At 38.8% G+C, this 12622-nt stretch overlaps 1 protein-coding gene across 2 annotated transcripts in view; it reads left to right on the top strand.

The window, feature by feature from the left end:
• LOC131035079 (ubiquitin C-terminal hydrolase 12) overlaps positions 1 to 12622 on the top strand; it is a 225024-nt gene that overhangs the window by 204104 nt on the left and 8298 nt on the right. The window contains exon 25 of one of the 2 annotated variants that reach the window (XM_057966707.2): positions 9858 to 10215. The exons of the other annotated variant lie outside the window; for it this stretch is intronic. Coding sequence (XP_057822690.2) covers positions 9858 to 9893 — 36 coding nt within the window. The 3' untranslated portion in view covers positions 9894 to 10215. Of the gene's footprint in view, positions 1 to 9857; positions 10216 to 12622 lie in introns of those variants that run through there. 2 annotated transcript variants of the gene reach the window in all.

Here is a 12622-nt window from a genome sequence, read left to right as displayed (position 1 = left end):
TCTACTACAAGAGGATGCCGACCACTATTTAAGGCCAACAACATTGGGTCAGCCGAGGGGCTGATTGGAACTTCCGCCCGTGTGGCACGCAAAGGTGCCTGCGCAGTGGTTTGTATGGAACTAAAAATGGCGGTTCTCAATTGTGGCATTGTTTCTAGAAGGTCCTTTACCCTTATAGGCACATCCATCTGCAGTACTTGCCCAATGATGTTATTTTCAGCTTCTGTACGGGATGATGTACTCACCACCTCGTTGTTTCGTCGTTCGGCCGTCATCTCACGTTCAATATTGGCTTTTACCTCCCATAATCTCTCCTCCGTACGGGGTTCCAGATAAGTGGCCTTTTTGGTCTGAGCACGGGTGATCGCCAGTACTTCTTTCTCACCAGTCTTCTCAATGTTGAGAAGGTTAACCCCTGGCTTGGGGCAATTTGTCTCATCGTGGTCTCCAGGACCACACCATCTGCACAAGTGTTGTGATACCTCCTCTTTCTGGCAGTCACATGCAAAGTGTCCCCACTGGTTGCATGCCCGACACTGAATCATCGGCCGTCCTTTGGCATCAGATTGCATCTGACTCCGATTATTGCTATTATTATTGTTGCCTCTTCCTCCCCTTCGATTACCTCTATAATCGCCAGATGATGCCGTGGTGTTGGCTTGGGGTTGCGATGTGCCTGCTGTCGATGACGGCTGCTCCTGGGTGAAGAGCACTTGGTTCCCACGTGTCTTCATGTTGTAGGGACATTCTCCCAACACTTGGCAAATATCGTAGAAGGCCTTTTTTGGACAAGAGCCTTTTGTGTGACCTTCCTCCTTACATTCTGCGCACCATACTTCCACATTTTTGCTGGTGCTTCCCTTCATGCTCTTGAATTCCTTCATCATGCGGTGCATATCTTTTTGAAGGGCTTGCACCTTTTTACTCGACCCCTCGTCGCTACTACTTCCGTCGTAGGAGGAGTCCTCTTCAGAGGATTTGCCTTTCTTTTTCCTAGATGTCTTCCCTTCACTCTCCAAGTCCATTGCCCGATTATAGGCAACGTCGTAGGATGTGGGGGGTACAATTTTCATTTTTCTTCTCAGTGATGATTTTAGGCCCTCCACAAACCATCTTTTCTTTAACCCATCTCCGGGCTGATTATCCATCCTCCCCAACAATTCCTTGAGGCGTCGGCTATATGCGCAGATGGTCTCTCTTTTCCCCTGCTTGGTGCTCAGAATTTCCCCTACAATTTCATTATCATCTCTGAGGAGTCGAAACTCCTTTTTGAAGGCTTTGTGCAATGCATCCCAAGTTGTCAGTTGGGTTTTGTCAGCATCCAAGTACGAATCGATGGCTACTCCTTGTAGGGTGGCGAGAAATTGCACCACCCATTCAGCCCTGTCGGCCACACCATTGGCCAACCAAATTGTCTCACATGTACAGCAGTGCCGTACAGGGTCTTCTTTCCCATCTCCAGTGAACTTCGGTAGTTTTTGCCGATTCACCATTACGTTTCTTGGCGGCGGCCTGATCTGCCCTCCGAAACTTGAATTTAATCCTCCAGGAACTCCTCCCCCAGCTACTTGTCCTCCCGAAGGTGCTCCCCCGAGATTTGGTCCGTTGGGTCCCACCAAGTTGCTCTGACTACCAGGTTTGATGAGCCTGTCCCGAACAGATTGCTTCTACTACCATGACCTTGTGTCCTCCCGAGACCTTCGATCGCACCGGTATCCTCAGCCTCTCTGTCCTCGGTCTTTGTGTTGTCTTCCCTCCTGGTCCCAGCACCTCTGTATGGCGTGTACGGCTCTACCATACTCCTGTCACCGATCTCCTCCAATGTTAGGGAAAGGTCCCCCAAACGTTTCCTGGTGGTTTCTATTAGTGTGGAAACCTGGCCCTTGCCAGAACCATTGTTGCCATTTCTGTCGCTTCCTTCCTTGGTAATCCTCTTAAATCTTCTCCTTCGCTCTACTTGTTGCTTGAGAATTAATGCTCGTTGGGCGGCTTCAGAGTCCCCAATGTATTCCTTCTTATTTTTGTCTTTATTTAGCAGATTGGGCATTAATTCAAATTCTCTTTATGCAATAAAACAAGGCATCATATTGAAAAGAACACTTTTATTAATGCATCCGTGGTATACAATGTATGCCACTATAGTGGGGTGTTCTTCTTTTATTCTTCTCAGCCCGTACACATTCACGGATTATTCATCCCTCGGTCCGTTTCATTGCGCTCCTCTTGGCACTAGTGAAACTCCCGTAGGATTTGCTGGCGTCGGTTCTCCCGGTAGGTCTCTTCCCTACGGCTTTGGAGAGCCAAAAATGCTTATGCCAAGAGGTTGGGCAGATTGCTCATCAACCGATTTACCGCCGGGCTTACCCCAAGTGCACTCCAGACAGCGTCCTCGGGAACATCCTTGGCGGTGGCTTCCCTTCGCACGTGTGTTTCAATCGCCACTTGGAGGATGCACGAAAAATCCTTCGTAAGCGCTTTTTCTCCCTCGAATAGTTCTTTGGGTTCTTCGTTCGGGTCACTATTTGTCCCTTCGGCCATTGGTTGTCCCATTATCCGTGTGCCATGTGGTATACTCCCGTGCTCTGGATAAATTTCGGCAGCGGCGCCAAATGTTTACCCTCTGGGTGAACAATTTAGAACATATAGATAAAACACTTAATGCAGAATAATAATGCCATAGATATCAGATAAAACATAAGAGATGCTATTCCATTCATAATCATGTGTTCTTGTACAAGTTACCTCCAAGGTATATAAAGGTACCGAGGGGGTGTGAGTGCCAACCGTCGCACCTGTAACTACCATCCCCCGGTTACCGAACTAACAAAGACAATTACAACTTAATTACCTAGTTTTATATAATATTGCCGCCAACATGTAATGTCATAAGATTAAGGCACTTGTCATAATCTTATGCCTTCCTATGTTTCCTTGGCCTATTTAACCAAGGGGTCTCCTATGTACTATCATGGATTCTATTTGCACTTGTCATAATCTTATGCCTTCCTATGTTTCCTTGGCCTATTTAACCAAGGGGTCTCCTATGTACCATCATGGATTCTATTTGCATTATTGATAAGAATACAATTTTTATTCTTGTCATATTGATTCTCTCTTGTTATTGTGCTTTCCATTAGGCATCTAGATCTTGGGTGGCTACCTTCATAGTCAAATCTTTGATATATAAAACATAATAAAAATTAATATTAAAAATATAATATAATAAATATATATTACACATAAATATAATATATTTTATACAATATAGATAATGTAATTTTATTTACATAATTACATTAATAAAACAATAATTTATAATATGTTGTATTTTAACATTTTATACATTATAGTTATAATACTAAAGTTGCATCCTTGCAGATTTATTTCTAGCTCCTTCACTACTCTTGTGATGTCTTTCTTCTTCGTTGTGGCGTCTTTTCTCTTCCTTGCAATGGTTTTTCTCAACTGGCAGCGTTACATTGAATGCTTCATAGCATCGTGGTGTCAAAATTTAGGGTTTTTTCTATCTTGCAAAGGGATACAGGAGACGCGGGGAGATTGTGGTGTGGCATCTCCTATAACAAGGGATGTCCCCTACCATGTCCCTGGTATTGGAGACGTGTCTCGATACCAGAGACGCGTCTAGGGGTCCAAAGACAAATCTCCTGGTAATCCTAATGATAAGTGTCTTAATACTATGTCATGTGACAACTAGGGGATAAGATTACACGTCTACTAGAGACTTCTTGAAAGATTCCTAACTCCATAAGTAAACTTAACATGTGAACATGTGTGAAAAGGACCTAACTAGGAACTAGTTAGATAATGTGCCAATTACAAGGCCATGCTAGGTACCCATGTACAAATACAATCTCTCACAAATGGATAAAAGGAGAAAACCTAGTGGCACAAAACTCCTCCCCAAATGAGAAAGAAGAAAAGGAAAATTCTCTTAAGACCCCATGTGAGGAAAAAGTCCCTTCCATAAGAGGAAAGAAGAGAGACCATGGAGCCCCACCTCAATGTAGAATCTATACCAATGGTAGATGCTCAAAATTGGATGTAGAAGATGTTCCATGATCGTTGAACAAAGCTCCTCCCCCTAGGAAGAAACAAAACAAAGGTGTATAGATGATGTCTTCCCAAACTTGAAAGGAAGATGAGGGAAGAAAACTTGAGATGTATGAAGTCTCTAAAAATTACTTATGTGTCTCCAAGTTGATGCTAAAATTGCCACTACTGAGTCAAGTGTTCCAAGTCACATTGATGAAGATGACAAACCAAAATCTAGTGGAGATGAATGAAGAACAAGATCCAAAGACTCAAATATCTCCCTTGAAGACAAAGATGCCTCCTCCAAATGTTGCTCAAGAGTCTCCACACATGTCAAATTGTGACAATGATCATGTGGAGAAAGAACAAGAAGGTCTATATGTTCCCTCACAACACCTGAAGAATCAACTCCAACAAAGAGAAGATGAATGCAATCAGTGGTGTCTCCCAAATTTGAATAATGGGACTCTACAAACAAACCCACAATATTTGTCAAGTACGCATCCCAAGTAACCATATCTGGAAGACAATGTATATCATGTTGCATTGAATCACAAGTAGCCATGAATGTAGTAACAAAAGTGTCATCAAAAGCAACAATAGATGGAGGAGATGGAATACAAGGTTCAGGAATTGGATCACATGTGAGAATACCCAAGTTCAGGTTGCCAAAATTCTCCTCAAAGGCACAGTCCACACTAGGAGTGTGATCAATAGCCAAAGGATCAAAGCCATCATCAAAGCCATCATCAAGAGAAAAATCTAAAAAGGTTTATAACCAAGATGCATGATCACCCATCCCAATAGCAATAATCTCTTTACTCTCCAAGTTCCCAATGATAACCATATCAGTTAAAAATTCTAGTCTTCCCTACTCCACCATGGGCAATTTAATAAATGCAAAGAAGACTAGTTGACAAATAAGGTATACACAAAACATCATTGAAAGTTCCATCCCCAAGATTGACAAATACCCTCCCAATTACATTCATGTACGCATTACTGCCCATCAAAATAGGTGACATAACACAAGGCTCAAAATAAGAGAACATGAATTGTGAAGAAGCCATATGATGAAATGCTCTTGAATTTAGAAGCCACCTTCCTGATCCAAGGCTTGTAGAAGCACAAAGAGATTTTACTCTATTTTTGTTTGATGTCGAAGCAAAATTCGCATGACATTTTTTTTATTAATTGTTTTGATTCTTGATTGAGGAGTTGATTTAGACATTCTAGAAGGTATATTAGTGTTGTTCTATTCATCAAGATCCTTATAACAAGAATGTTCATGTGTAGTCTTCTTGCAATATGCACAAGTAAGCTTCTCTTTCTTAGATTTCTCTTTGGAAGAGGATTTGTTTTGTGCTTGATCTGAATGTAGATTGTTGTTTGATTTCTCTTGTTTTTTATTAAATTGTTTTGACTCTTTCACCTACTAACCAACAATACCTAAGTTTGTGATGGATTTTTGAGACCCATACAAAGAAGCTTTTGCTGCTCATGTATTAACATCTTAGAAAAGCTACAAATGGTGTAGTGTATTTAGATCACATAGCCTATGAATTTGAAAGCTGGAAACAAAAGCTACATAATTAGGACCAAGTTTGTTCAATGCATTCCAGACTAATTGAATGTCCTTTTTCTCAGTTTGGACTTTGGCATTCTTTACATTGTGCTCTTAGATCATTAACCTTAGTGTTATGGTCTTGGATGTTGTCAAAGTTCTCTGTATCAAGGCTGATCAGTTCATTATCAATTTGGTAGCCTTTGACTTCAGCTATTGTGCCATATAATGTTTTCAATTTGTTTCAAGCTCCATGAGAATATTCACATGATTCAATTTGAAACTACAGTAAAATAAAGCTACAAAGACATCCAAGAGCTTTTGTATATTCAATCATCCATTTTATCTTTTTATCACCATTTTTGGGTTCAGGTACCTTTTTCTCAAACATATAGAGAATATCCAAGATTTATTAAGGCATTCCATGCATGTTGATACCAAGTTGCATAATTATAGGTTGTTAGCAATGGTACCTTAGAATAATCCGTAGGAAATGAAGAGCACAAGCACCAAGGTTGCCAAGAGATTGGTACTGGTACTAGTACCGGTACGTCTATTTTTGAAAAATAGGAGACTATGTGCATGGAGGTGCCACTTTTTAATATAATTTAATAATCTATAAATTTGTTACATTAAAACTGAAAATATCATGACATTGAACATTCAAAACTTTAAAGTTTAAATACACAAATAGCAAATGTCATTGTGTCAAAGAGTTCACACTACATATTGAAATTCAGAAATGTTGATAGCTTGATAGGCTGATACGCAAACAAAAACAAAAATAAGAAATCTATCATCAACACTTCTATGTCATGATCATCCATTTCAAGGTCCTAAACTATGATGCTCTCCAAATGCTCATCACTCTCAAACTCAAGTTCCTTTGTTGGTAGTGGAACTGGGGGTAAATCACTAAGGTTATTTGCCTCAACCAATTCATCCACCATGGCTGCAACTTCTCGATTAGGTGAAATTTGGTCCCATTTTGTTGAAGGACCCTCCTTGTATCTAGGTTCTACATGAGAGAGAAGGCAAAGTGAGCTATGAATGTACACCAGGATCCTTGCTTTCTTTGAGCCTAATTGGTTCCTCATTTAGTGAATGAATAAAACCATAAGTACTCCAATTTCTCTCACAAGATTTAGATCTAGCTACTTGTGAGAGCAATCTTATTGCAAATGGTTGCAATTCAATTCTCACGTCCATGTTTCTATCACCACTTTATAGGGTCTTTCTTTGCATGTGTAATGCCCGCCAAAATACCCTAGAGAAAATAACTAATCTAATTAACAATTAGAGATAAAAAAAATTTAAACATTCACTAATGCCACACATAATACTTACAAGTACTCATATGCACCAGTCATAACATTACATGAATGCATAAACATCTTAAACATAATCATATTCTTAACTACATAATACACAAGCGGAAATAATATTGCGACAATTATCATCTCAATTCATTCATTCCCTAGGGTACTTCAACGTCATCACTTACTATCAATATCACATAAACACATCTATATCATGAAACTATTAACACCCATTTCATTTAATAAGTTCTCAAATACTTTCTTCCTAACATGAGAATCATTTATTTTCGATGCATACCTATCATAACACCATTAACTATTGGATTCATTTTAAACACCTATCCAAATGTTCCTAACTCCCTAGTCTTTATCCATCCATCACATCATGAATCTAATTAACCATCTTCTACGATAGAACTAGATCATTCCTTAAGAATCACATCACATCTCATCAAGGCCCTACTCACATACATGTTCAAGGATTAGAACCACAAGTATAAAACTTCTTTCAAACAAAATTCCATATATATGCAAGGCTAACTCATGAGCTCATACACTACAAGAACACATATAAACTAATCATTCATTTTCTGATCCAATATAGAATCTGAATCTCCATCTCTTACACGTTGAACATTTATTACAATACATTCCAATGCAATGATTATGACATCTCACATCTTTACAAGCCATAATCCCAACTACTACATCATGTCCTAATGCATGAGAACACAAGACATAAAAGTACATTATCTCCTTTACATTTACAATGTCATCATGACACAATATACTATCTCAACCCCTAGAAATCAGCTCCGCATAATGAAGAGTCATAGAGTCTATACAAATCTACAACTACTCATTCATTTCCATATCCCAAGATTAACTAACGTTAAAGATTAACATCTTTCCAAATCAAGGCATACATGTCCGTTAACATATTCGCTACCATTCACAAGATAATCTAATGGTATCACTCAATCATTTAATTCCTTTCTAATCTAGAATTACATACACATTGAATATCCATTTACAGCAATCTCATCCAATACATCTTAGCCTGAAATCAACCTACTACAAGTCCTAATACATATATTCACAAGATACTAATTACATAGTCTTCTTTACTATTACAGCTTTCTCAAGATACAGAATACATGATATCAATTCCAATTACATAGATTATGCTCCAAGATCCATCCACATGATGAGATGATATGAATCCATGTCCACGCACGCAAGCATCCAATGAAGAACATCCCAATGGAAGAAGGCATCAAACCACCTGACCATGTGGAACCAAATAGGAACCACCCCCCGTGCTAGGAGATGACATGGGGTTCCAACTCACACTCAAGACCTAGGCTGACACCTAACAACCAAGGGACTCAACAAGACATCCACAAGACAACAATCATGATTAATGAATCAAATCACATCACAAGGCTAATCATAAATCAATAAACTCCCAGAGGCATAAGGATCATGGACACAAGTAGGGAAAGAGTGTCATCACATGCTAGCCTCATGTGGAATCCATCTCAACCTTGGAGCCAAACAAGGGAGATCGGTTCACTACACCAACAGTCTTCCCAATCATAGATCCCAAAACCTCCTCCCTGGGACTCTCCATTGGGGCACAAACTCAAATTCATTATCTTGATTAAGTGAATCCTAATTACCCAACCCACTAATCAATTTATTAAGGTTATTACTTGCAATTACAAAGAAAACTATGCATGTGCTTCCATCCGGTCTAGACCCCTTCCTAGAGGTCTATTGCTCATGACCCTGGTCCTACACATGCAAGAGCCCACTCCCCCTAATCATGGACCAATACCTTAGGGCAATACATAAACAAAATGACATCACATCAACATCGTGAAGGCTCTCCCAGAACATAAATACAGTCACAACATCACTGATACGAAACTGAAGCATAACATAATCCATAAAGCCAACATGTAAAACAAGAGCCTCCACTATCAAAGGCATAACAATGAACAAGAGTAAGGTACACATACATCTTACTCCACCATAACAAAATACAATCCTCAACAGTGGATCACAGACCTCACGCTGGAGCATACACAAATCATCTTCAATAGCAAGGCATTTACCTTCTTGCTGGAGCTAAACAATATATAAACATATCCCTCAACTGTAAGGTACAAACCGTCTTACCGGAGCCAAAATAATCATGAAACAACCAAATCTGGGCAAAACATAGACCCAAGAACCTCAAGGACATCACAACATGCCTCTAGTAAAAAGCTAAAATCAAGAAAATGATCAAAACTTTCAAAAACACAGTTTGGCGTATTTGACTCATACTCTGGTGCATTTAACACTTATTGTGGTGCATTTGACATTTTTACTGGCACATACAACAATTCTAGGAACATGGGTGAAAAGGACCTAACTAGGAACTAGTTAGATAATGTGTCTTATTCACACTCCAAAGGGGGAACCGGATTAGAAATACCCATGTTCACATGTACATTTGTATGCCTTCCATTACTTTTAAAAATTTCTTCTGTTTTGCTTCTCTAGACCAGGCCTTGTAACAAACAAGATTGTCTCCCCAAAAGCTTCGTGTGATGTATTTTGAAGCTTTGGTAGTTCTTTGGGGTGAGGCAGGGCAGAGTATTGTTTGATTTGACTATCTCTTATTGATTTGAATACCTTCCATTCTCTCTACTTCTGAATCCATGAGAGCTTCAAAGGGTTTTGGAGAGAGTGATTTGTTGGTTGTCTTTTCAAGTTCCCTTAAGTATGTTTACGTAGGCTCTATTGAAATCTATTTTCTCCTTGAGTATCTCAAGCTAGCCTGGAATGCTGTGTAGTTCCTGGTAATTGTTTGTTTTCTTCTATTTCAAGGGCTGTTGATATCTGTTGTTTTGTTGTTCTTGCTGCTGCAGATCATTGTGATGGTTCTGGTCCTGGTGGACATGTGATGGATAGAATCTTTCCAGATGGGCATATTCAGGGCAAATTTTATGAAGATGCTCATGGCAAATTCTGCAGTGAGAGGATGTTTTATAATCAATTAGTTGTTCCTCTTTGATTCCTCCTATGTCCAGCAGAAATCTATCAGGCAAAGGCTTTTTGAAATCGATGATAACTTAGTTTCTAACATAGATGATAACCCCAATCTATTGTATGAATTTAAAGGTTGTTACATATTTATCTATTGCTAATCTAATTATTTTGAGTGAGGATTCTTGCCAATATTTGTTGGGAAGATACAGGAGCCTTTTATCCACACTGGGAGCATGCTTGGGAGATCCTTTCTTGGGTTGATAGCATCCTTTCTTGGCCTGATGCTTCATAAATAACTCTGATTTATTAACAAACCATTTGTGATTCACAGTTTTTCTCTTGTTTGATTGAGAATATAATAAAAAAATATAATGGTTTATTCTGTTCTCAATGAAGGTACTAATCCTGACTAAAAATGGAGGATGCTTTAGTCCTGATCTGAAATTGTTTGGACAAATCAGATTCAATCGGTTGAGTAAGCAGCCATCCTTTGAGTGAGTCTCAGAACAGAGTCAGATCAGAAGAGAAGTGGAAGATTTGTCTAATAGTGATACATTCTGCTGGATGCAAAGTGGTGTTACCATTTTGGATGCAGATGGATACATCATGGATGTGAGCAGGTTCAATAGACGTTTTTGGCTACAAGCAAAATTACATGTATGAAAAAATAACAGAGCAGAAGCTTTTGCTGGAATTTAAATCAGTTCTCGCTCTCTCTTTGTATGGGAAATATTCCACTTCCTCTTGTCAACTCTTGTGCTCATCCTTGGGCATAAATACATCCATTGGGTTGGGTGATAGCTTGCTTGAGAGACATGGAAAGGTAGAGTTAAAAGCTCATTTGAGAATCACATTCTTATCTAAATGATCTAAGAGGTTACAATTAAAGGTTGCAATCCATTGCCATGCTTTCTAGAGAATATGATTGTTTGTTAGTGTTTGCATGGGAATTCGTTCCCAAGGATCTGGTTGATACCTCCCCATCCTGGGGAGTTTGGGACTTGCAGGAGATGTCTCCTTTGTTTCAGGGCTGGATGCTGCTCCATTTAGTGCTTAAAAATAAAAAAAGGTAACATCTTAATGTAAAAATACTAAGCTAAAAGGAGTGTTATTCCATTTTAGCTCATTATTTTATTTTTTTAAATTTCAGCCACTTTTGGCTTGTTTAAGTTATTTTAATAGCCACCCCCCTTCATCCTCAAAATTTGGGAAAACTTTTGCATTGCCGAAAAGTGCTTCTCAACATCCTCTACATCCCCATATCCCCTTGTATATAAAATACTTTTATGCTACTACCATGTGGAATGCACTAGCAGGAAAATTCAATTGTGTGTCTGTAAAGGGTTATTCACTGGTGCAATAGTTTTTGGGTTGGATTAATCTGAACGTGGATGCAATGGTAATAAAAACAATGCACCAAGTGACTCCTAGTATAGTTATATGGATCATCTATAAAGAGCACAATCAGGGATTCTTCAAAAACTCATGTTTGGATGTCTACCATTTTGATCCACAATATTGTTAGTCAAATCAAAAGAATGGCATTGTTGTAATCTCTAATAAAATAGATAGGTATAAATCTACAAATATGATGCATCTCCATATCACCAAACAATAGAAACTGTAATGCCCTCAATTTAGCAGACCATGGATTTTGGATGATTAGCCTATTATTCTAACCCTCGTAGGCTAATGAGGATGGACAGAGGGTCTATTTCAGTTGGTATTTACTCCAGGATTCAGTATGCTTTGGTTTGGCATCATTTGGACCTCATTTGCTATACATTTGCCATATTTACTATTTATAGTAAGCCAGAAGTTGCTCGAGAGGGGACCTTTCTATTTTTAGAAAGAGCATATGGTCACATGGGGGAAAAGCAAGATGGACTCCTGTTTCAGACGGTATATCAAAATGTTAAGTATTTTGGGAGTTATTGATATTTTTGTGGCCAAATTAATATTAAATCATTAAATGGCTTATATAAAGTTATAATTTCACTTAAGTTGAGGGTCGAGTCATCATTGGAAGGGGCCATTTATTCAATTAATTATGGGATCCAATATTAATGAGAAATTAAAATGTTTTCCTTAGTTTAAATGTAATAATATTTTAAATGTTATTTTAAAATGCTTTTTAGAGGAAATCAAACTTCATGAGATATAAGGCTTTGCAAGAGAAATCGAATTCATTATGTGATTATTACTTCTCTTGAATATTGTGAGCTTCGGAGTTTGTGGAGAGACAAGGGTTTCTTGCAGATTTTCAGAGATTTTGGACATTGGAGAACATGCACTCTTCATTGTCGGAGCTGCCTGAGGTTGTGAAATACCAGCTGAGGATAGCTTGCAGGGTTGGCTTCATCCAGAAGTCATTAGTGTGCAGATTGGAGACATATTCGCAGAGTTTTTATCTCTTTTGGGATCAGAGATATAAAGGGTTTGAAGGCACATGATTAAGGAGGATTTTAGCTTCATCACAAGATTGTACGGCTTGCTTCGTCAAACCCCATAGTTGCAGCAAAGGGCGATTAGCTTTAAGGGTTGATTTTCATTGAAGAAGCTTTAAAAAATTGTGAGAAATTGAAGAAGATAGCGGCCAGCAGTATAGAGGACTTAGACATCAAGAGCAAAGTGCTAGCCTTTC

The sequence above is a fragment of the Cryptomeria japonica genome, chromosome 3 (assembly GCF_030272615.1).
Source record: "Cryptomeria japonica chromosome 3, Sugi_1.0, whole genome shotgun sequence".
Lineage (NCBI taxonomy): Eukaryota > Viridiplantae > Streptophyta > Pinopsida > Cupressales > Cupressaceae > Cryptomeria > Cryptomeria japonica.
This window is presented reverse-complemented; position numbering and strand designations above follow the sequence as displayed.